Source organism: Lepisma saccharinum, chromosome 1 (assembly GCF_977018435.1).
Source record: "Lepisma saccharinum chromosome 1, izLepSacc3.1, whole genome shotgun sequence".
NCBI classification, from domain to species: domain Eukaryota; kingdom Metazoa; phylum Arthropoda; class Insecta; order Zygentoma; family Lepismatidae; genus Lepisma; species Lepisma saccharinum.
The window spans coordinates 127,582,072-127,608,747 of NC_139229.1; the positions used below are offsets into that span (position 1 = coordinate 127,582,072).

At 39.4% G+C, this 26,676-nt stretch overlaps 1 protein-coding gene across 1 annotated transcript in view; it reads left to right on the plus strand.

The window, feature by feature from the left end:
* LOC146000963 (DNA (cytosine-5)-methyltransferase 1.S-like) overlaps positions 1 to 26,676 on the plus strand; it is a 126,812-nt gene that overhangs the window by 88,160 nt on the left and 11,976 nt on the right. The window contains exons 20-25 of the mRNA XM_083138410.1: positions 2,970 to 3,172; positions 7,089 to 7,200; positions 8,582 to 8,731; positions 12,472 to 12,638; positions 19,039 to 19,279; positions 22,494 to 22,610. Coding sequence (XP_082994536.1) covers positions 2,970 to 3,172; positions 7,089 to 7,200; positions 8,582 to 8,731; positions 12,472 to 12,638; positions 19,039 to 19,279; positions 22,494 to 22,610 — 990 coding nt within the window. The remainder of the gene's footprint in view (positions 1 to 2,969; positions 3,173 to 7,088; positions 7,201 to 8,581; positions 8,732 to 12,471; positions 12,639 to 19,038; positions 19,280 to 22,493; positions 22,611 to 26,676) is intronic.

The following is a 26,676-nucleotide window of genomic DNA, read 5'->3' on the forward strand; positions in this document are numbered from 1 at the left end:
TTTATTATTTTCACTAAGAAAAGTTACTGAAATTATAATAGTTTCATTAACACACTCAACAAAGCACACCCCCACTCTATCAAGCACCGACATTTTATATGTGTCATTTGATATTTTCTACTTAAGCCATGTGTGATATTTATATCCTACAAACTTTGAAATGAGGAAACAAAGAATGACTCATTAAATAATATATAGGTTATATTTAAAGATTCTTAGTTTGTATTTCTGATTTTTTTTAAAAAAAAGTTTAGCATATTTAAGGATGTTTCAGTTGTCTTAACTGTGTAAAGAACATCTTTAAAAATGTACTACTACTACTACTTTGGTTAATGAAAATTACAGCAGTAGGTTACTGTAGCTCTGCCAAGTGTAAATTTCTGTCACGTACTATTAAATATAATTTTCGTCAGATATTAATTATTATTATAGGCTATAATATAAATATAATTTGCGGACATTTCCTTGAGTGCTGTGTATCGATTCACATTGATATTTCAAACTTAAAGAATGGATGGGGCCTTGCATTCTTATCTCGCCCGGAGCCTCGCGATATGTTGCTAAGCAGCAGTACTTAAGATTTTGTAACTTCTCAAATTTGTGTCATTATAATGTCAAACCAACTACCACATATTTTCCAAATTTGTTTCGAAGGTCTTGAAATAGGTTTGTGTGTCTTGTTCATTTTGTCACTTTTCTGATCTTGAAATCGTAAATAACATTGCCTGCTATTTGCACCCGTGTGAAGATACAAGGTAACAATTATATTTTGCACCATATTACTATCAATGCGGTCTGTAGAACTAGATAACTAGCAACAACATGAGTGAACGACAATTTGTTGAAAGAGATGACAATATTCAAAAACCTTTTATAATGCAAATTCTGATTTCATGTTCCATTTTATGGACCATCGTGACTTAGTGTTCAGGGTGGGAGAGGGGGGGGGGGAATCTTGATCAACTAATTCGGATATTGAATTGGCAAAATTACACCAGACAAAATCTGTTTGATTGATTGATTTGTTTATTTGGTCAATTTATGCACAATAAGGCTAATCAGGACTGGACCTATAGTTTAAAGTGGGATCCGAACCACCATGTGCCTCCACTGGGTATCAAACCCAGGACCCCTTGATTACAAGGTGACGACACTATCACAGCACCATAGGGGAGCACCCCCCACGAAAAGTATAATGTAGAACAACCACCACTCACACAAAGTTCCAAAATATTTATGATGGCACTTTTTGCGAAACTTGGTTCGTACTCCTTTACAGGTGTCAGCAGCGGCAGCAATTAGGGGCAGGGCCGAGAGCAGTGTTGCCAACAGCACGAGAAAAAAACGGGCTAAATCGCACCCAAAATGGAGCTAAAATTCACATCCAAGGGGCTATAGTGGAACCACGAGCAAAACAACCTGCGCAGACCCGCGAGTCCTGTGCACCGTACCCCCGCGAGTAGGGGAGGGGGAGAGTTTACCATTCTTCCTTATGGCCCGAGGTGGAGGGAAGAAGGGAAAGTTGCACGGGGACTTCTCGTCCCAAGGTTTTTTTCCTTGTGGTCGATCTATAGATTTACAAAGGTGCGGCTGCGCACTGAAAAAATGATCTGGTTCTTAATTCTTGGGTGTTTTGGTGCAAAATTTCTGAAACTCAAGAACCACAACTCTTCAACTGTCAAGATGAGGGGCATACGCTCAACTAAATTAAATTTTCTTAACTTAAATAATTTATTTCCCCCGTAAATTGTGGTGCAGTAGATTACACAAAAGCAATACACATTTTCGGCATATTCCTCCTTCATATATATGCACACGTACGTACACTCACACACACACACATCACACACACACGGCCCCACGCACGAACTAGTCTCTGGGCGAGCCTCACTGTTACGAACGATTCGTCGATTCCGCACCGCACTTCTGTGAACTTTCAAGGACCAGATGCAATGCAACTGAACAAAGATTCGCATTTTCTGGAATCGACGTTATCCGTAATTCACCTCGGGCTACACAGCATACCAAAACCAGAAACAAGGGGAAAAAGTGACAATGTGCACTTGCTACCTGCTTCCCAGGAGGGGTCGCAGGACGAGTTTGCAGGTGCAGAGGACGGTGGGTTAAGTGAATTCTTCTTTGCAGTTTACTGAAATACCAAAAAGCATTTCATTACTGAAAGGGCTTGATTTGTAGCAAGATTTCTCTCTGTAGGGCTAAAAAGCCCCTTGGGGCTGAGTACGTACTCAAAAGGGCCAGTTCTGGCCCCAAAAGGGCCAACTTGGCAACACTGGCCGAGAGGGTGCAGTTGCCCCCCCTCCCCACTTTTGCACCATGCTAACCTCCTACCAAGGGAAATTAAACTGTCCTTGCCCCCCCCCCCCCACTTTTGCACCTTGGCCTCCCTAGTTTTCGAACCCAATCGCCGCCACTAGGTGTGAGTGATACAAATGTTTTCTACCAAGGAATAAATGTCTGAAATTTCAAATTGATAAATCTGATGAACATTTTAAGTGCTCCTTGACCAGTTTAGAATCTAAAAGTTGGCAACGGTGACTGCGTGTCTCATGTATCTGGAGACGATGCAAAACCGGAATGAGCGTTCGCTGAAGATAAGCGAGCTTCGTCTTGCAAGCCCTTCCAGTTACCCGTGTGCTTTCGATGCTTGACTGGTCAAAACCCTGGTCTATAGTTTTACCGCCCGCTTGCCAGCCAGGCGGGCCTAGTAAGCGATTCTGACCGATGTGCAGCTCTCTGGTAGTAACCGAAATGTACATTTTTACGTGTTACTGAGTTTTACAAGCACGTCATTTGTACATGTAGAAGGATTAATAGAACCTCATTTCTAGTTTAAAGAAATTTGTTTTTTTGATTTTTTTGTGCTTTTTTTTTTTTTTTTTTTTTTTTTTAACATAGGTGCTGCTAGCATCTGAGCATAACTGCTTAATCACTTACCTTCTCTCTTGCAGAATTCCTTGGTTGTGTCATTCCTTAGTTACTGTGATTATTATCGGCCAAGATTCTTCATATTGGAAAACGTGAGAAATTTTGTCTCCTTCAAGCAAAACATGGTTCTAAAATTGACATTACGCTGTTTATTACGAATGGGTTATCAGTGCACATTTGGCATTCTGCAAGCTGGGAATTATGGAGTGCCTCAGACTAGAAGACGGTTAGTAATTACTGCTGCCATATGTTCTTTTGCAATATATATATATTTTGCATGAATGCAACCACACCTCCAGGCCTGAACAAGGCCACCCAGTAACGCCCCTCATCCCCTATCCTCACCCTCACCACCACCTTTACCCAACCAACCCTCCCCCCCCACCACCACTCACAGTTTTCGACAAGCCAGGCGGAAGAACCATTTTTTTTGTGGTACTGTCAACACTTTTTTTTCCTTCGGGACCTGGCAACACTGCAAGTCATGCTTACTCTTCCCTCTAGTCACTTAGTTATACAACGTCTCTCTACTCCTGAAGATGTGATATACCATCACAAAAATTTGATTTTTTTTCTTTGTCCGGTGAGTGTTTCCTCTCTCCTCTTTCACTTTTTATTTAGCCCTTGTGGCCCTCCTTCCTTTTATCCTATATATATATACACCGATGATGCTATGAAATTAGCGAAAATTTTGAATTTTTCTACTGTCCGGTGAGTGTTTCCTTTTACCTTCTTTGATTTCTACTTAGCCCTTTTGGCCCTCCTTGCTTTTATCCATTATATATATATATATATATATATATATATATATATATACAGGAAAACCTCGTTAATACGAAGTTCAAGGGACCAAAAAATGTCAACTTCGTATTAAACGACTTCGAGTTATCCAAACTTTTCAAGATGGCGCCTGTTTTCAGGTGTAAATAAAGTAGAGTATAAATTAGCCCCACAAAGGATATTTTATACTTGGTGGTAGCTCAGAAAATAAGCTTTATATGTACTATATAATAATATTGTACGTTTTAAAGGAAGTGTAAAAAATGTTACACAAAATGAGAACACGGAGCTTAACGCGGACACAAAGATTACAAGGAGTCGGTTAACACCATTTATCCTGCCTAGTTATACAACCGGTTATGCACGGGATGCATGTTGTGGCAATAAGTCTTATAAAAAACTGTATTTTCTTTTAATTGTGCAAAGTTGTTGCTCTTCCACGAAATTCTTAGTTCATAAGAAACCCGTTTGCACGGAGACCTACGGAAAAGAAAACAATCTCGTTTATTGCAAGAAGTGGGTCTTGACAGTAGTCACACGCGAGCAAGAGACGGGAGATAATCAAACAGAATGAATATTGGATTTTATGTACTAGAACATTGTCCGTTACAGGATTAACTGGTAAGAGAAGATTCTCTTGGGAGAGAACACAACCTTTCCCTGGAACAAAACAAAACAAAAAAATCGGGCCTGTAAATTTCATTCTGGTTCGGCTGTCTAAAACACATCGTAAAAAAAAGTCACGTATTCTTTGCTTCAGTTAACTTCATATTCGCCCCCCTCCCCTTTTTCAGGGAGCAGTCCAAACTCTTCCTCAACTTGCATTGTAATCAACTCTGAAAAAGTAAACACACAACTTGCGATGTTTGCACCCAATGTGTATCCTAGGACACATTAAACAGTGCCGCACTCGATAATCACTCTGGTTTGGATCCCACTTTAAACTGTATATTTAGTCCCGCTTAGTTCAGCATTCAGCAGTAAAAAATGAACTAAAAACAAGTTTTACGAAACTTGAAACTTGCGTATTATTCAGATTAATCGACAATTTATTGTAGGATTCAGGAGTATTCTGGAGGTCAAACACTCGTTCCGCCAAAACTTTTCCTCTCGTATTCCTACATTGAGCATTGCGGTTTTTTTTTTTAACAGCAGCACGCTAATGGTTCTGAAGAAAAGCGGGGATTATATGGCTTTGGGAGATTCAAAACAATGAAGCAATGAAGCTTATTCCTTCCCACTGGATGAGTCATTGCAGTTATCAGCAAGCGAGAGCTTTCCAGACGCTAGACTAAACACTGGCGCCAGCTGCAGGGTAAACACAATGAGACCGGCTGGAAGTTAGAGCAGCAGGTGGCAGAAGGTAAATCATCGGCATTTTAAAGATAAGGCAGTTGTCGAAGACCGAACTTCTATCAGCAGTGTGAAAAATCACATTACCATGCACACCAGTGGCGGATAATGAGCTGTTGTAGGAAAAGGAAGGGGGTCAGTTTTCTTTTACTTATCATGCGGTTTTTGTTCGTTTTAAAGAAGGTTTTCAGAACTGTTTCCTTTTTATTAGACGCCAAAGGAGCCGGTGTGCGCACACGAGCAAGAATATCGTGGCCGAAACACTTAGCAACGGACCCCCCCCCCCCCCCCCCCAACGTGTGCTGATAGATAAAGGGGAGAAGTCACTCAGACAACAAAACACTGTTTTGGCAAATTTTATGACCGGCACAGTTTGGAAACGTATGAAGCGGGGAAACTGGAGTTGCAACATACGTAAGATCGATGTCAACTTTTGCGGGAAACCTAGATGACAACGCATTAAGCGGGTTGACGATCTTTAGTTGGCCTATGCGGCTTTGATTATCTGTAACAGTTTCCCTTTTTTTATGAAGGTCTACAGGGCACAAAGAACACGCTTTTAATGAAAGTGGTTACCGGAAGTTGTCTGCTACCAGGCCAAAAGTTGCTCGCTCACGGGAAATTGCTGTATCTCGAGCTCAGAGCTAGACAGATTGGTGAGACTTCCAGGCGCCACGCGTCTTGTATTTTGGAACATTCGTGCGATCTTATCTTGCATTTCTCATCTGGCACTGGTGAATATTTCCAAGGTGGCGCATTCAGCGGGGAAAGAGCTTGACCTCCCATGCACATTGACAAAGAATGTCAATGTCCAGCGGGCATTTCGGGCTGCTTCCCTCGAGTTGTCAGCAGCTCTTAGGACAAGGAAACATGTCAAGGTCAAGTTAAAATAACGTCCAAGCTCTCTCCACATTCGATCTTCTCTTGTCGACTTACGCAGGTGTCTACTTCGAATTAAGCGAAACCAGTTTTGCGGAAGGGTCTTGTAAACAACTTCGTATTAAAAATTATCCGTATTTCGATTTATCCGTACTGAAATACATTATAAATCCTATCTTATCGGCTGGGGAATGGGAAGAACTTCGGATTAAAGGGTACTTCGTATTAACCAATATCGTATTAACGAGGTTTTCCTGTACATACACACAAATAATGAAGGAGACAGTAAACACTTACCACAAGATAAGGGGTGTGTGTGTGTGTGTGTGTGTGTGTGTGTGTGTGTGGGTGTGTGTGTGGGTGGGTGGGTGGGTGGAGAGAGAGTTAGTTTTGTGTGTGACGTGAGTGAGTGGGAGGGAGAGTTAAAATTCGTAGCATTTTCCTTGTCAATCTAGGAAGAGGAACTGATTTCAAACAGGATGTAATCTGAAAGGGAATTCCATGAATTGTGCAGAAATTTTTATCACCGAGAATTACATGTGAATTCTGTGTGGATTTTCATCATTCATATGAAAAATTCTAGTACTCAGTAACACTGCACAATACATTTAAAATAAATATCCATAAACCTTCAGAGCTAGCTTTTATAGTTGTTTATCACTCGTTTGTGGGTCTAACCTTGTATACGAGGACTTTATTTTGAGCATGTCTTTGCACTGACTAGGATCTCCCACATAAAAGATAGGATGATTTTATAGTTCAGTGTCATTTTTACAATTAGTTTGAATGTCGATGTACATGGAGGATTGGTCCGAAAATAATTTTTGTGAGTCTCTAATGCAGAGGACTTTTTTTTTTTTTTTGTTTTTTGAAAGCAAATATATTATCAATACGAACATGCATATCTATAATTTTCCATCAGCATTGAGACACTTATCACATTTGTGTGCTGCATTTGTTTAGAACAGCTGTTAGCATAAAACTGCACACACTGCTTAGATTACCAAGTGCATTTGTGCATTATTTTGTTCCAGAAGAAGTGACTTAAGTGATTAAATCCAATCAAGATAATTTGGAAATAAAAATGAAAGCTTTTTTTTTAACTTTGTCTTTCTCTTGTCTAATCCTAGGTTAATCATCCTTGCTGCAGCCCCAGGGGAAAAGCTGCCTCAGTATCCAGAGCCTACACATGTGTTCAGCCCTAGAGCTTGCCAGTTGTCTGTGGTGATAGATGATACAAAGGTAGGGAACTGTCTTATGTATGCAGAGCCTTAATTGATGCCAAGCTTTATTTTTCTGGTTTGATCTCAAGTTTTGTGTACAATATGAACAATTTCATTTGGTTTTGTGCCCCACTCTGTGGAAAAAGTGGATTTTTTTTAGTTAAGTGGCAGCTATTTTATTATATTTATTTTAGGGATGGTACTCTATCAGTATCGGCCAGTATGGGCATATCTGTTTATCGGTAAAATTACCGATCTGATATACGTATCTATAAATATCTTACAATTCAGAGCAATATTGCACCATTTTGTTATAATTTTTAAAGTAAAAATCCAAATATGCAGCTTCTTTTGCATTGCATAAGCGTGGTTCATCTGGTAACATACAGTTTGTAAGAAGGTAATGAACCATTTGGAATTTTATATTGAACTGGTAGAATATCAGTTATTGGTATCTGTAAATTTTATATCTGTGCTTTATCTGTATTGGCCAAAATTTCATATTGACCCATGCCTAATTTACTTATTTTGAAAGCATAGTTGCAATGTAATATTTGAATTCTAATGCATAACTATTCTGATTTTTTTTAAATTCATACAAATGGTTCATTCACCTGCTCAATTAATGCATGTTAGCAGGTGATGTTAAGGCTCTGCTGGACCTTTAGCCGCCGCCAAGCCAGCTGTGATATTTCAAAATCTGAAAAATTACATCAGCTTAGAATTCCTTCTAGAGCATTGACGTGAATTTTTGTGTTTGCTTTTGCTGCTATCTACATATCAATAGTTTCATGTTTATATAAGTCTATTAAAAGGTAAAAAAAAAGGTAAAGTGAAGGCGTATAGGGGGTGTGGGGGTAACGCCCCACACTTTCTTGATCCGGTCGTGAGTGGGGGTGATGTGATCAGCATCACGCCCCTGACCACCTTTACCCCCCAGGGTTTCCCCCAGGTACCCATGTTATTCGACGCTGGGTGGGCGCCGGGGCCGCTTCCATCGTTAGAAAAGTTCCTGGATTTGAACCGGCTGGGGATCAAACCCGGGACCTTTAGCATGGTAGTCAGACACGTTACCGACTGAGCCACCGCGGCCACCACATAAGTCTATTAAACTATTGATAATGTCTAGATAACAGCAAAAGCAAACCACTCGAAAATTCACGTCAATGCTCTACAAGGAATTCTAAGGTGGTGTAATTTTTCAGATTTTGGAATATAACGGTGGTTTTTTGCAAGGAGGAAAAACATCTGCCCTAGTGGCGGCCAAAGGTCCAGCTTTGCTTAGAAAACAAATTCCATATTTTGAAGGGTATGTTAGTAAACCAGAGTATATTCATATTTTATGTTTAATATTATGGGAATAGACAATTTGATACTGAAGATGGGTTTTCTGTTTGCAGTTCACAACAAATTGTAACTGGATAAAGTCTGCACCTTTCAGAACAATAACGGTGCGTGATGCTCTGTCAGATCTACCACCAATCAAAAATGGATGGAAGAAAGATGAGGCGGATTATGCTGATGAACCACAGACTCACTTTCAAAGATTGGTACATGTGTTTCTTTTTCTTCTTTTATCTAATGTAACCATAAAAATTGTACAACCACAACATGTTTCATGGGTAGGCTTTGAATTTGTGATGGGGCCTGGGGATTCCCCCCCCCCCAGTAGTCTAGACCCAAATATCCTAGCCAATAGTGATAAATTTTCATCCCTGCCATGGATGATTTTCTCCTCTAGGAACTAGCACCATTATAGTTCATTGTTTTCAGGCAGGCTACTCTAATAGTCAATTCCTGCCAATCTTCTTGGTAGAGTGGTTAGCTCTGTGCTATGACTCCAGAGGTCCTGGGTTTGAATCCTAACCTGGGCATACCTGAACACCTGGGTGTTCTTTGTGAGTTTCCTTTCATCATAGTGTCAGTCATTCCTGATTGTCGCAGTCAGCCAATAGTGTCAGAAAAGTGACATTAATAACAAAAACCAAATGAAATTAAATACTTGACTAGTACTTCTTTTTGTGTGCATATATACAGGTGAACCTGGGTTATACATGTGTCAAGATGAAGAGAAAAATACGTATAACTGAGAATTACTTAAAAGGTAAAAAAGGTAAAGTGTTCCCCTGTGCATAGCACCACGCCATGAAGGCGTATAGGGGGTGTGGGGGTAACGCCCCACACTTTCTTGATCCGGTCGTGAGTGGGGGTGATGTGATCAGCATCACGCCCCTGACCGCCTTTACCCCCCAGGGTTTCCCCCAGGTACCCATGTTATTCGATGCTGGGTGGGCACCGGGGCCGCTTCCACCGTTAGAAAAGTTCCCGGATTTGAACCGGCCGAGGATCGAACTGAGAATTACTTGCAAATCAGATTTAGATACCATGTCATATTATTTTTAAAATACTGTAATTGTATCTATTTCGAGGAGCAAGATATAATACCAATTATTCTATTGCTATAGCTTTTGTTTTCAACATATCACCACTGACTGGTAGAGGTGCAGCACGTTTTTGCTGAAATCAGGTAAGAGGTGCTTCTTTAAAAACTGCATATTTTCCCACTTTTTGATGGCTGCATTTTATTGATTTAGTACCAATTTTTAAAAATTACTCTAATATAGCATTTCTTTTACTTATGACTGCAAAGTGTGGTATAAGCGATGCCTAAATCTGCAGCTATTTCAGTTTTTATGTGGATTAGCACCCACTTCCCTTATACATTTTACTTTCTGGTCAAGTGCATAATATTTTCTCTTTCTGTTCTCAATGTTCTCAGTTGCTACTGGTCAGTGAATGTTCTCAGAATGAACTACTATTCTGTTTTTGTTATGGAACACAGCCAACATCAGCTATCGGCATCTTTTTAACATGTGTACTTTCGTATTGCGATTACGTGCAAAAAAAAATGCATCTCATGTTCTGAATAACTGCAGCAAATTTTTCTCCTCTTATTTCATGCTGCACCGCCTCTCCTTGCCTTCTGTGTGATACCGACGTGCTGCACTCGTCTTTCTTGCAACTCGAGACCGACCGATGCTATGCCCGGTTATCCTGTTTTGTATTTGAAACTTGCATTGTTTTTGTAACAAGAAGAAATGTACACTTCTGTAACATTGTTGTACCTTGGTTATGTCCAAATCAATGGTATTTTATGAAAATTATCACCTATATCACCAAATTATGTATAAGTGCATTACATACAAATAAGGTTTAATTAACACGTTTTTAAATTATATTTATCTGAGACCTACAGTAATTTACGTATAAAACAATTACGCATAAAGCAGTGTCAACTCTGTGTGTGTGTGTGTGTGTAGTGTGTAGTGTGTGTGTGTGTGTAGTGTAGTGTAGTGTAGTGGCTCTGCAAACAATAATAATATAAATTATAAACATGGTGAGGCGTAATGTGCGAGAAGGAATTCCGTCCTTGGATATTGCTTACTTTTTTCCTACAATATGAAATGCAAACTTAGTAAATTTTCACGCAAAGTACTATCTCAAATAATTTAGCGGTTCTGCAGTTTTTATTGTAGAGCTGCTGCACCTGTATTCTATTACTACAACTTCTATTACTATAACCTACAATGCATGCTGCAAACTAGAGATTTTTTCTCTCTGGAATTGGCAACACTGCTTGCAGCCTCCCCCACCCCATCTACTGCAAATGTCGCCAATTTCACAACAGGGAAGTATCATTGGAGGTCGTTGGCCCTCATGAACACCACATTGCTGCCCCCCCCCCCCCCCAAGTCAGCGCACAGTATCAATCGTAAACAGCACAGCGAGGGCGGGTAAACATACATGCTTAGCGCTTAGGACCAATTAACTAGCATAAAAAACACAAAAACACTTTCCCCATGTTTCCCTTCGCGATTTTCAGCTGGAGGAAAAGATATCATGATATATTACGCTTTCGTGGCACAAGTGCTTGACCTCGAACTTGAAGTATTATTAAAAGACAACATGCTATACGTTACTAACGTTCGTTCTCTTGTTGAGATAAATACATGTTCTTGTTGTTATAGTTAGTAATATTAATAATCATAATTATCATAAGAAAACATTGAGCCGCCCTCCGTGGCTGAGTGGTTATAGCACAGCGCGCTACGATGACACAGGTCCCGTGTTCGAATCCCGGCCTGAGTATGTGTTCTTTCTGAGTGTTCCTTCATCATATCATCACTCATTATCTTCGCGATTAGCTAAATGTGGAAGAAATGCGAAGTTAAATAAACCAAATCAATCGAACAATTAAGAAAAATTTTGAAATTATTAGAAACTACACACACAATGCTTCATTTATTTCTTCACATATACGTATTATGTAGGTATGGTGTATATTTTTAGCATTACCTCGAGCGAATGTTGGAAATGCACAACAACATTCTCTGCCATGGGAATCGCTATAACTTTTTTTGTATGTGCGGGCAGTAAAAACAAAAATAAAATAGCAATTATGCTGATAGCTGATGCCCAATACCCTCCTTAAACCACGCCACCAGTTAACCCTGATATCAATCATATATGTACTTTTTTAAACAAATTCTCAGCACAGCTATATCTTACGATCTTCACATGTGAACTTTCGCATGTGTTTACTGAACATGGCTACGCGTCTGCTCGACAGCTGCTGCTATTTTCCGGCTCGTAATTGCATTCGATGCATGAGGTTTACAGCGGCAGAGTGACTTTGAGTGTCAGCTAATCAAGTACGTACGACGCAACACAAGTAGAGGTCACTTGAAGGGCAACATATATATTTATTTGAGTGTTTTATAACCATATTACAATTTCTGCGTTTGTAAATAAACTTGTTTTTATGTGATAATTAGGAATGAGTCCAACTGATTCCAATGTATCAGCCAATACCAGTGATATTAATTGGTATGGGAAAGTATCAGTTGGAATTTGACTACACCTACACCTCCAATTTTCTGACTGTTCTTATAAAATGAATATTCTAAAACCTCCCGACTAAAGAGAGCCCAGTCAACTCCAGTATGGAACGACGAAATTTCAGCCTCTTCATGCAAAATGCATAATTTTCTTTTTTTTTAGGAACAACATTGTGGGGAGAAATGACTTCTGATAGTTCCCATGGAAAACTTGCATATTAATATTTATTAACACTTTTGAATTACTTTAGATCATTACAATTGGTATCAGTGGGAGCCAGTATGAATATCGGCATTGGTATTAGCTCAGTCCTAGTAATAATAGAAATTCTTCACAGATTGCAATTCCTTCTTAACTCTTTTAAAAATGACTGTTAATTTGTGAATTTTAGATGAGAGGAAACCAGTACAATCCCCTTCTCAGAGACCACAGCTGCAAGGAGATGCCTCCAATTGTTGAAGCAAGAGTAAGCTACATTCCTAAAGCTGCAGGATCAGACTGGAGAGATTTGCCTAACCTTGCTGTGCGACTTAGTGATGGAACATACACAAAAAAATTGTAAGTTTCTTCTTCACACGAAACCTTATCAGTTCAATACAAGCTGGGCCAGCCTGATTTATTTTAAATACTTAATAGGTAGGGACATTGAATTTTCATGATGTGCGAAAATGTGAAATGTGAATAAGTAATATAATTTTCATGCAACTAATGGCATCCCCAGTGATGAAATATACAGGGATCAAGGCTGTGTGTTTGCATTGTAGGTTTGTGACAGAAGATATGAATGTCAAGCTGCATAACCTTTCTCAAACTCTATCGCAGTTGGCAGTTACATGCATCGAATTTTACAGTATTAGGGCCAAACTCACAATCTATAAATACATCATCCCAAAACAAGGTGTATAAAAAAACCATGATTTTTTTATTTAATTATACCAGCTGTATCAGCATCGGTGAGTATCGGTTCATTTTCTTATACTGATACCAAAGATTTTAAGTGGCTAGAAGAACGGGCAAAGGCAACAGCTCATCTCAACATTTGACCTTTTAAATTTCGTTCACCCTTCCTTGTGACATATTGGGAGACCAGCACAGGAAGTTCCATAGATTTTCCTAGAAACACTGGATAAAACCCCACCCCCCTGGGAAGCAGATGGCAAGATCAAAGGCATGGGTAAGTGCAAGCTGAACCTAAACGTGACTACGAAGGCATGTAACTGCTTAGTTAAAGCGTTGGGAAATAGGAGCGATTGCAGAATACAGAGAATGTCTCCAATTTCGTTAATATTTGGTATACAACTAATTTTGGCCTTCCAATCACGAATCTGTTGTAAAAATGCGGGGGTCACATGTGGAAATCGGGGGAAAAAGCCGATATAAGTCGATTTTTTTTTTTAGAGCTCTATCTCATTGTCTTACGAACAAAATTTTAACAGCTTGCCTAACCTAACCTAACCTTACCTGAAATGGTTCATGGGGCTACCCGTAAATGGTTTGTGCTGATCAGAAGGCAAAAATTAGTTAATCTACCAAATATTAACGATATTCAAGATACTTTCTTACCGTAACCTTACCGGAAAAAGTTTCATGGGTATATCAGTTAAATCTTTTTCCAAGAAGCGCATATTCTAACAAAATATAAGTTTTGTACCACTAGCTTCCTCACTGTGCAAAATGCCATTTTTGTAGAAGAACACTCAAACACTGTTGCCAAAACTACCTCTAATCAAAGTCCGCAGTCCACATGCTCTTCTACCTCGTCGTTCTCACTGTCATCTTCCTCATTCTCCTCGGAGGTTGTGGGATTGTATATCATCCCGGCTAGTTTGAAAAATTCCAACGTGGGATCACATCCTAACTGAATGCACCTTTTCAGGAACATATATTTTGCTAGGTAACCGGAAAAGGAAAGTTTTTTTTGTTCCAGACAAATTCAAAGTGGCTTTAGCCTTCCTCCATGTTGACTCAATACTGTTTGTGCGAGCCCCAGTCTCCTTATCACTGTGATTTACCTTCAGGGGCTCATAACCTTCTTCCGTAAGCGTGTCGTATGCCTTCCAGCAGTTGGAAATGATAGTTGTACCTGGCAGAATCCATTCCTTAATCAAAGATATCAAAGTGTCTGCGTCCCTTTTCTCAATTGTTACCAGGAAATACCGTCCGCTTCCTCTTTTGATACCTCCAAAAACCCATTGTCCCTCCACACGATGACCGTGATGGTACTTCCTTTTTCCGAACTTAGATTCGTCAATCTCGACGACTTTTCCTACACCTCCAATTTTCTGACTGTTCTTATAAAATGAATATTCTAAAACCTCCCGACTAAAGGAAGCCCAGTCAACTCCAGTATGGAATGACGAAATTTCAGCCTCTTCACAAATAATATGCAAGGGACAATTGGAGACCTACAGTCACATGAAAATGCAAACCTGTAGAAGGGTGAAAAATGTTCCTTTCCTCAAGGACACTGAGTAATTACATGGCTTTTTTTTTCTTTCTGTAAACAACAGTTGCAGAACACTTTCATGCATAGTTATCAATCAGGGTGGCAACAGACCTGGAAAACCTGGAAAAGTCAGGGAGTTAAAGAGGTCAAAAAAGTCAGGGAATTTTGTCTTGATTGACAAATGTTTCTTTGTTGAAGTATAGATGCAATGCGATGTGATGTAATGAACCTGCCAGACATTTGATGTAGAAGAAGTCGTAATAAGCGCTGCACTTAAGTGGCAAATCATCTTGCCAGCCTTTGGCGTAAACGTTTAGTTCTCTATTATGCTTTGGACACAACCACGGTATCAGAAACATGTGATGGAAGGTGAGGAGGTGGGGGAGGAGAAATTTCCAGTGAGGCAGACACAATTGATGAACCTATAAATGTCACATTGAAAATCTATTGACATTTGTTTTCTTGTCTATGGGAGCTATAAGGGGTCGGACCAGTCAACCAGAAGAGTGCACCCATTCTGGCACCCTCTGACAGATGTCCAACACTGTAGTAGGGCATTGTGTGGACAATCTGAAGGAACATTGAAAAATCTGACTAATGTAAAGATTCTCTCGGGCCATTGACCAGGTGAGTTGTGGAAAGGATTCCAAGCTTTTGAGAGCTAACATAGAGGGTAGAAGTTCCTGAAGATGAGAGTGAAGTTTGCTCTCAAAAGCTTGGAATCTTTTCCACAACTCACTTGGTCCATAGCCTGAGAATCATTTCATCAATCGTCGCCAGGAAATCTTCAATCTTAAATCTGACTAATATTGCGAAAAAATGTCTCACTACAGCATAAAAATGCATGCATGGCACTCTTATGCATCCGATTTTTTGCCTGATGTAGTACAGCATTTCCTCGGAAAAACTTTCAGGCTCAATCCTAAAGACATACCATTTTTGTCAGTAATCAATGTTCCTCTGCCAGCTCTACTGAATTTTCACTTTTGGTGTACTGTTATTGAATTTAACAGGCTGAAGCTTTATTTGGAGGGCGGTCCAGAAAGTACATTCCAATTAGCCATAAATTGAAATACAAACTTCGGTAATAATTGACATTTTATTGTCTTAATTACAGTGATCCATAACTTACTTTTCGACATATTCACCACCGTTCTTCAGGTATTTGTTGTGGTATGGCACTAAATTTTGTATGCCCATGTCATGTGTACAGCGGAACCATCTGTACAGCAGCGTTACTGTCAAAATGTATGTCCTGCCAGAAACTGCTTCAGCTGAAGGAAGAGATGAAAGTTGTAGCACGTGAGGTCAGGGTTCCCACTTAAAGTGATGCAAAAGAGCTCACTTATGGTCAAGTGTGAGGGGTCGTGCATGAGGCATCTGCCTCCCATGAATGGTCTGCATCATCGTCTGACCATACTGTCACTAATGGCTAGAGGCATGCAAATTTAGTTTTTGACGAAAACACGAAATATGAAATAACATGCTGTAATGTTCATTTCTCATGCTTCTGAAAGGTCTGGGGTGCATTTTTCTACCCTGTTTTGTCACGAAATAATGCAAACTGAACTGCAAAATGCGAAATTGACTCTTAAACACGAAATTTACCGTTTATATACCGACATGACACTTTCTGAAGTCTGAAGTATCCTGTGAGTTATGCAATTCACTGAAAATTGATTAATTCTGCTGTAAATATTTGAGAAGCTAAAGTGGACTCCTTTACACAGGAATAAACTTAATACTCTGGTAACTACATAAATGTGCTATTAGAAGGGATAAGTTTATTTTATGTAATAAGTGCAGTTTTTAAATCAAATTTAGGATTATATTCACAATTTTAAAACCAAAATGTCATTTTATATAGCACTTTTGATGTGATTATTCACCGCTATAACACCGAAATTTTATTTATTTACCACTTTTGAACCCAAAATAGGCTCTGTTTTTGTACCGAAATTTTGCTTTTTTATTTACCAAAAATATGTGCCTCTACTAATGCAGGGTTGTTACATGACTGGAAAACAGGGAAAAGTCAGGGAATTTGATTGCTCAGGGAATAGTCAGGGAATTTTGCATATTTTCTGGAATTTACGGGCATTTTGGAGTTGCAGGAGAATCAGTTACAAAATGAACGAACGGTTAATTTCCACTTCCGAATTCGGTTCTTGTGATTCCAGTCCCCCCCAAAAGATTCAGTTCAAAAATTTGTTCCTCGTGTCATTATGACTTCTAGTTTGTTACGTACAAAATTATGGTTCCTTTGCATTTCAATTCTATATTTATTTACTCTCGGATCTAGGTTCTTGGATCTGTTCATTTTGCGACTCGTTCTTGTGAACCTGGGGAGGCGTGAGATTTTTCCTTAGAGAACAAGCTACTCAAGACAAAATCGACGCACCAGCCATCCTCAGAATTTCTTGCGGATAAAATGTTGCTTTAGCTTTGTGTGTGGTGAGGAAATTTTCTTTCTTCAAGAACACACCCGTTCGGAACCCATTCTCTTTTGATACGTGAAGCGGAGCAGGTTGGTGTTCAGACAGTTCATTGGTTTTGGATCTGCAATAAAGCTTGTAGAGCAAAATTTCACGTAACTGACTGTGGTTGACGTAACACTGGATGGGTGCGGATGCCGAGTAAAAACAAAGGGACTCACTACTTCGTTCCCCCAGTGAACCTGTTCTAGTCCTTCGTTTGCGACCCGTTTAGAAGCAACCTGATCAACTAGTTCATTTGCTCGTTGTCGTACTTTTTACATTGCAGAAATTTGTTACACCCGAGAAATTAGTGATTTTATGCAGTATCAGTGACGTCATTATTCGAATATGCACGTGTTTTGTGCATGTAGAACGAATTTATTTTTTAAATACTGGAATACCAAATGCAAAATTTGTCCTGGAAAACCTGGAAAAGTCACATTTCTGCTTGTCTGTAGCCACCCTGTCAATGCATGTACGGTTTTTGTACAATTTCGAAACATGCCCGAGTGGACACATGGTCAAAATGCCAAAGTCCGTCAATTTTTTCCATCCTCCTCCACACTCCACTTAAGTAACTGTTGGACATTAAAAATGTTATGACTCCTCTTTTCCACGATGCTTCAACAATTAATGATCTTAATACTCTGCAATAACAAAGGAACAGTGTGGCAACGCTGTAGATAGCGTAACGAATGCCGAACGTCACTTGTTCATATCATCAAACATGGTTGTTATCTGTTTGTATGGAGAACGATAGCGGTTATCAAAAACGTAATTTTCCAACATATATAGAAGTAAGTGTACAATTTTTACACGTGACCCCCACATCTGAACCCTAGATACGTTACGGGAACTGCATATTTAGTGAGTATGGGATGTATGAAAGGAATTGTAGACATTCTCTATATTGTGCAATCATACTGGGGAATAAACCATTCATTGCCAATTCTTGCTTGAAGCTCGTGGTGGTAAGATAGGTGGATGTTTTTAACCCCCCGCCTCACTAATGCCGGATCAGGTAGTTGCGGAGTTCTTGGAAAAGAGGGACGAAGGTCACTGTGAAATTAGCTTTGTTTTATCTACGTTCAAGCACGAAGGGGATTCAGCAATTTATACTTACCCTCTTCACTTCTGTCTTTCGTGTGACTGCCGGTATCGGCCAATGTTGGCTATAGAGCGACCACAAGGAAAAGAACCTTCGGAGAAAAGTCTCTGCGCAGCTTTCTCTTCTTCCTTTCAACTCTGGCCATAAGGAAGCATGCTCTCCACTCTGTCCCTTCCCTCAACGTGGGAGTGTGGTGCACAGGAGTTGCAGGTCTGTGCAGGATTTTGTGCATGTGGTTCCACTATATTTATTTGCACCAAAAGCCAGTGCCCATTGCGGAGTGGTTAGCACATCGCGCTACTACACCAGGGTTCAAATCCCGGACTGGGCATGGATATTTGGAAGTGTCCATTCATCAATTCCATCACATCATCACTCATCCCCATCTTCGCAAATTAGCCAAAAGTGGCACAAAAAGCGAAGTAAAATAAAGCAAATTAATCAATCAATCAATCATTTCCGATAATCATTTTGGGACATGCTCTATAGTAATGGTGCAGGATGCAAAATGTGTTAGTAATGGTACACAAATTTGGGTGGAAATGACAACTATGGCTAAGGGAAACAACATTTGAATAGGAGGTTAGCGGAAAGGTTTTGACCGAGCATGCAAGAATTCAACGAATAGGGGTCAGGCGCTGTTGTCAGTTCTTCATCCCTGTTTACTGCAGAGGAGCGGAGAGGGGGAAAGTTTGCCATTTCGTGCTGTGATATTGTGGCAGGGCTACAGCCTGGACTTGGGCAGCGAATACACAGAATGTAGCAAATTACAGAACTCATCATTTCTCATGACATCCAGTTTGGCATGGCAGAGGGCTCATCCTTTTCCTAGTTGGCATTCCATATAATAAGTGTAATTCTTATTTCAAATAATCTAGAAGAATAAAAGTGATAATACTAATACATTTCTGATGTTTTTTCCTGCAGGCAGTATTTGTACCATGATAAGAAGAATGGAAAATCTTCCACTGGTGCTTTCCGTGGTGTTTGTTCATGTGCTACAGGTAGTTCATGTGATCCAATGGACAAACAGTTTGGCACGTTGATCCCATGGTGCTTACCACACACTGGAAATAGGCATAATAACTGGGCAGGACTGTATGGGCGATTGGGATGGGATGGTTTCTTTGGTACAACTATCACTAACCCCGAGCCAATGGGAAAGCAGGTAGTTATCTCCTATTTTATTTGTAATAATATTATTGATGATGCTTTGATACTTTAAAGTGTCTGACTCAGAAATGTAAATTTTAAATATAAAATATAACTTATGTATCATGTGCCTGCATGATTATGAAAGATAATATAAGTATCTTACTGTTTTATTGGTATATCTGGCAGATTTTGTATTTGGTTTCTGTATGTTAATTAATTTGTTTCAGATTTTATCATATAATAATTGCAACAAAAATGCCAAGTCTGATATTGGGCTGGTGAAAACTCCAAATTTTGTTATCTCTTCGTTCCCCTCCCTTTTATTTTTCCTCTTTGATATAATTATTTTTTTGTTGTATTGTAATATATTACTTGTAATATTTAAATTTCTTAAACCGGACCCTGTGGTAGAGTGCTTAGCACATCGCACTGCGACAACAAGGGTCTCGGATTCGAATCCCACTCGGGCTTGGTTGTTTGTGAATGTCCATTCATCAATTTCATCATTTCATCACTCATCCCCATCTTCGCACATTAGCCAAGAGGCACAAAACGCGAAGTAAAATAAACTAAATCAATCAATCAATTAAATTTCTTAAACTAACATTAAAAACAAATATAAAATGTTGTAAATTCAATTCATTATTCATTAAGTTTCATTTTCAAGTTTGGAAGAGCTGCAGTTTTGTCATGCAATATTTTTTATAACAACAAGTGCCATACTGAGTTTAACGAGTCTTCATGTTTGTTCAGGTTAATTTTGTTAATAAAATGAACAATTCTTTTGTACTCAATTCTATGTTTTCTTTTCCTAAGTGGTTTTGGCATCAGAGACTGTTAGATTTGATTGATTTAGTTTATTTTACTTCGTGTTTTGTGCCTCTTGGCTAATTTTCAAAGATGGGTGGATGAGAGATGAAATTGATGAATGGACGTTCACAAACAACCAAGCCCGAGCGGGATTCGAACCTGAGATCCTTGGCGTCACAGTGCGATGTGCTAACCACTCAGCCACAGGGTCTGGCAGAGACTGTTAGAGAATGGCTATTTTTAAAGTGCTAAACCAGTATAGACATCAAGGCATCTGTTGAAATGTACAGGGGATGGACACTGCAAAGGAAAGTGTAATTTGTCCTGAGTTGGCATCACTGACCCATCATGCATTGCAATGGGCATTTATCATCACCATGATTTCCCATTGCATGTAGTGCCTGAATCGGTGCAGTATGAACTTTTGTGTGCAACGTTTCCAAGGTAAAACTACAAAATTGGAGACCTGTTGGATTTCCAAAGAGGGGATTGTTGGGGTGCATTTAACTGTTCCATTAGTAACGAAGACTGCCACTTTATATGGTATAGCAAAGGGGACAGTGTCGAAGGTTATGGCGACATACATAAATCGTGGCAAGACAAAATCAGCGAAGAGAAATAGCTGACAAGAGCCAACCCTAGCTGGCAGGGATCACCGAGCATTAAAGAGGATTGTCACAATGAACCATAGAACGAACTACAGCAGCAAAGCCTACATCCTACTGTCAGACATGGAGGCAGATCCTTGATGGTTTGGGCAGTGATCTCCTGTTGGCTCCATCATTTCTCTGCAAGGTAAAATTACGGCCAGTAAATGTGGATATTTTAGGAGAACCAGGTACATCCTATGACACAGCTGTTGTTCCCCTAACAAAGATGCAGTCTTTCATGATGATAATGTGCCTATTCACGCTGCCAGAGCTGTTCAGATGAACTTCAACACCTTTCCTGGCCAGTGCAATCACCAGACCTCAACATTATTGAACCACTGTAGTCTGTTTTAGAGGATCAAGTACAACACAGATTTCCTCCACAGTCATCTCTGCAGCAACTGCATGATATGCTTCTGGAAGAATGGTACAATATTCCATTAGAGACTATTCAGGGCTTGTACGACACGATTCCACGATGAATCCAAGCTGTCCTAAAGATTAAAGTGCACTGTATGACTTCTTCAAGTGTTTCCATTAATCTGCCCCCCCCCTTTCCTCCCTTTCTGTACATAAAATAAACTAATGAAGGACTAAAATTAAACAGTCCGACTCAGTTGTTAGCATATGCAGATGATGTAGACTTACTGGGGATGATATAAATACAATTAAGAATAATGCTATTTTTTTTTTAAATGTAGTTAAAGAGAGAGGTTTGGAAGTTAGCAAAGAGAAAATTAAATATATGCTTACAGGCTAAAACCAAGTGTTAGGTAATAATCAAAATTTAATTATTGATAACTCGTTTGAATCAGTTTCCAAATTCAAGTACTTAGGGGTAATGCTAACAAATGAAAATGATGTTAGAGGAAATAAAAAGCAGATTTAATTCAGGAAATGTGTGTTACTTTTCTGTTCATAAACTTTTATCTTCTCACATAATACTTAAGAAACTAAAAGTTAAAATATAGAGAACCATAATTTTACCTGTAGTATTATATGGATGTGAATCTTGGTCTCTTACATTGGGAGTATTTGAAAATGAGATCCTTAGGGAAATATTTGGACCTAAAAGGGATGAGGAGACAGGTGAGTGAGGAAGGTTATATAATTTAGAATTGCATAATTTGTATTCATATCTAAATATTATTAGAATAATTAAATCAAGAAGACTTAGGTGGGCAATCCATGTGGCACAAATGGGACAGGAAAGAGGAGTTTACAGGATTCTTGTACATATTGATTCCAGCCAATATTTTCCTGGAGTTCGAGTTCCCTGCAAATATCCTTGAAATTATGCAAAATGATTGTCATTAATTTGGTGCTGAAACTGAATTGTTAGCAGGAATTACCATAATTTTGAATTAATCAGATATGACTGTAACCACAAATGGTTGCAATTTGTACCTAATGAAATGTGGAGTAGGGTAGTATTCAATTATGTGTGTTCCATTTAATTTGTTTAGTTTACATGTCTTAGTCTTTAAGCATGACTTTTTCTTGTAAAGTTGATCATTTTACTCATATCTATCAGTAATCATTTTCATGCTTCAGGAGCCTAAGATTTTTGTCAGCATAGCAATATAGAGAAAGCCTGTTAAGATTCAATTAAGGGGTAAAATTATTGTTTAAATACAGTAAAAATGGACTTCACATAAAGGAAACTTGTGCTTTCTCAAGAATTCATGTATCAAACAATATTCATTTAATTTTGCTTATTGTTCATATGGTATTAATGTTTAGCATAAAATCATATTTCTTATTTAGGGAAGAGTTCTACATCCAGAGCAATGTCGGCTTGTCAGTGTGAGAGAATGTGCTAGATCTCAGGGATTTCCAGATACATATCGTTTTTATGGAAATGTTGTGGAGAAACACAGACAGGTATAAAAAAATTACTATTTCTATATTTTAGTGAAGGTGATTATTCTGCGTATTAAGTTATTTTATTAATTTACAATTTATGATGGGGGGGGGGGACTTCATATTTTAGTGCATTTTCCCTCCAAATTGAGGCAATTCTACTGGTAGTCTTGGTGTTATTATAATGGGAATTTCACACCAAACTATAAAAAATTTTTTGTAATGTTGCTTGAGAATTAAACTTATAAAATAAATGCAACCTTCACACAAGAATGTCATTCTGCACATGTTGCTTGTCGCTTGGACCAGGCTACTGCTGCCTTTTTTTTTCTCCCCGCATCACAGTATCTACTGACTGGGAATTATTAGTACTGGTAATTCTTCATGTATTGTTCAGGGATTTTTCTTCATGAGCATGAAAAGTTATGGCACCTAATAATCCAAGCCTCATGAAATTCAGAGTGGAACCCCGACTTTACGTTCTAGGTTTTTACATTTTCCCTCATTATACATTCAATCTTCATGGTCCCAATAGAACAAAATGCTATAAAATTTTCCCGGATTTTTCACTTATCTGCATTTGAAGTTCTTTCACATTGGTCCCCTGAAAAATGTAAAATCAAGGGTCCACTGTATTGTGATGTATATTTATCAAGATTTTATATGATAAAAAATAAACAGGAATGTCACCAATCCTCATTTTGTCAATGTGTCTTGCCAAGCTGACTTTACAGTGTCTAGTAGACACAGAAAACCATGTGGTGACATGAAGTCAAAGTTTTCAATCTATTTAGCGCTTTCACTTGTTTGGTCATACAGAACTTTGGGAGAGGGACGTCATGGTTCGATGCATGTCAGCTCACAGCAGCAAGAGAAGCCTTATGTTGTATCAGCCTACTTGAGTTTTTGGCATATGTACTGCATCAGTTATGTACAAGTGTGTTATTGATTTTGTACACATTTAATCACATTAAAGGATTTGTGTAGAACACACTCATGTTACTTGGATTGGATTGATTTGGTGTTTTAAGTCCACTTTATGCACAGTAAGGCTAATCGGGACTGGACCTACAGATTAAGGTGTGATCTGAACCAGTATGTACAAGGGTCATTCAAGGTTGACCAGGATTTTCGTACGTAAAAAATCGATGAATAGCCAGATCATGATGAAACGTGCGGGTGACGTAATGTATTCCTTCTCGAGTAACTAGCGCCCGGCATGACGTATTTCGCGCATGCACAGCAGTTGCAGCGAACATGGCAGCAAGCAGTGTGTCTGTGGCTGTGGAGCAGCGGTGTGTAATCAAATTTCTCGTGAAGGAGAAAGTGAAACCAGCTGAGATTTTCAGATGATTGCAAGCACAGTATGGTGAACAAACGATGTCGCGGACAAGAGTGTACGAATGGTGTGAGCAGTTTCGCAAAGGATGGGAGCTGGTGACAAATGAAGCGCATGGACACATTCGCCCGACTGCAGTCACACCAGTGAATATCGCACGTGTTGAGCAAATGATTCTTGAGAACCGGCGAGTAACAGTGCGGGATATTGCTGCCGAGGTGAATATCAGTGTCGGGAGTGTCTGCCAGCTGACGTTCGATCAGAAGTGGACACGCAGGACGGTCTGTGAACAGCTTCTGAATCGGTTTCGAGCAGAAGGTGATGAATTGTTGCAATCCATCATCACGTGTGATGAAACATGGTTGCACAATTCAACCCCAGAGACCAAAATATGCAGCATGGAGTGGCGGCATAAAGGTTCCCCACCCCCCAAGAAAAGCAAAACGCAGATGTCCGCTGGAAAGATCATGGCAAGTGTCTTCTGGGACATGAAGGGCATTATCCATGTGGATTTTCTGGACAAAGGGAGCACGATTAATGCCCAGTATTACTCCACATTGTTGAGTGGTGCTGTACAAAAGTCCATTCGCAAGAAAAGACCTGGGATGTTGTCTGGAAATGTCATTCTTCTCCATGACAATGCCTGCCCTCACACGGCCAATGTGACAACAACTCCTCTGGCCGACATGCGCTGGGAAGTTCTGCCCCATCCCCCCTACAGTCTGGATTTAGCCCCCAGTGATTATCATTTGTTTGCACCCCTTAAAGACAATCTGGGAGGGAAGAAATTCACGACAGACGAAGCACTGCGGAGCGATGTCCTCCAGTGGCTACGACAACAACCAAGTTCTTTCTACGCCAAAGGAATTCGGGAGCTGCCATAACGATGGCAACGGTGCCTCGGCGTGCACGGAGAATACTTTGAAAAACTGACATAGTTTGGTGTTTCTTCTGCTACCTATTTCCTCTGCAGAAATAAAAGTCCCGGTCAACCTTGAACGACCCTTGTACCTCCACCAGGTATCGAACCTGACACTCATGGTACTGTATCCGCAAGATCCAGCACTATGATGAACAAACTAACATGGTGAATGCCCCATATTGGTAATCACATACTGTTATTCATCTTCACATTAGGGTGGAATCAGACTTTGCTGCAGTTGGAAGATTATTGAAACTGTTTTAATTTTCTTAAATATTATTTTGTGTAAGTAATAACATTTTGTATTTTCATCAACAATGAAATATGCATATCCCTATCTACAGAGGTAGAAAAATACAAGGTGCCCAGTCGCCATGGTACCTGAAAATTTTCACTTGGTGCCTGAATTTTCAAATTCAGCTCTATTTTTTTAATATTTTTGAAATTTTATGGAAATGTTATGGAAATTTCCATTATCTTTTTTTAAATATAGTAACTAGTACAGTACATATTTTTTAATGTGTGTGTGTTTTCTGTAACACGTGTACCATTAAATCGGAATCATAAATATGCCATCATAAATTTTTGCATTGTTGCTAGCCGAATTTTAAAATCTTCAGCGATTTGGTAGAATGTATTGCGTAGTTATACATGCTGTTACCAATAGAGCCATGTAAATAGAGGTCTGTATGAACTCCACTCCAGTGCAAGAATTAATTACTTTTAATCCAGTCTTGTAATAATTACTAAATTTTATGTTTTAAGGTTGTTTTTAGTTGGATTCATGGCTTTGTTAGGCCGTATTTGAATAATGACTAAATATTTTTTTTAAAAAAATGCTGGTGCCTGAATTACTTTTAGTTTTGTCTACTTCTGCCTATCTATCCACCTATCAATAATGGTAGAACTGTTTATTGATGAAATTACAAATAATTCCTTTAATCTGCATCCCTCTACATTAGTGGTGTTGTCTTTACACAGGGTGTTCTGAACCCTTTGGAAAGGCCACACCACAAACCAGGGAATCCATCTGGTTCAATGGTGACAGCAGCTAATAAGCTGGTTGTTCATCATATGGCATTGCAAAAGGAGTGTGAATCCTGCTATGCCTAACTAAAACAAAACAATGACTGCCGCCATCTCTTGATCACTTATTTCTATTATAGATCTTACATGCTGGAAATGAAAAAAAAAAAACAGTTACAGTCAACTCTCGATTCTACAACCCTTTTCCTGGGAACCGTGAAAAATTTGGGAAAAAGTTGAAAAATTGAAGGAAATCGGCCGAAAAATAAGTTTTTTGCACTCATTTTATTCACTCTCATTCCCTTCACAAGTACTCTACCGCTCGCAAATGGGTCTGATCAAAAAATAGACACCACCACACCAAGCTTGGGTGATATCCAATAGCACTTGACCTCTAGCCTCCCCTCCCCCAAGTGTGCCAATGTTACCCTGCACCCGGTGGGTGCTACCCAACATGCTAGGCTTGTTTTGCAATTGTGATTTAGCTTTCTCTTGGATACGCGAGAAGAGAAGATTGAATGTGCTTGGATGTTATTTTAAATCGACCTTGACTTGTTTCCTTGTCCTAAGAGCTGCTGACAACTGAATGATGGGGGGGGGGGGGGGCACCACCTTGAGAATTAAGAGATAAGATCGCAGGAATGTTCCAAAATACAGATGCGTGGTGCCTGGAAGTCTGGACCGTCTGTCCAGCTCTGACCTAGATTTCAGCAGGTCCCTGTGAGTGAGCAACTCTTGGCCTTGTAGCAGACAACTTCCGGTAACCGGTTTCATTCAAAGCACGTTCTTTGTTCCCTGTA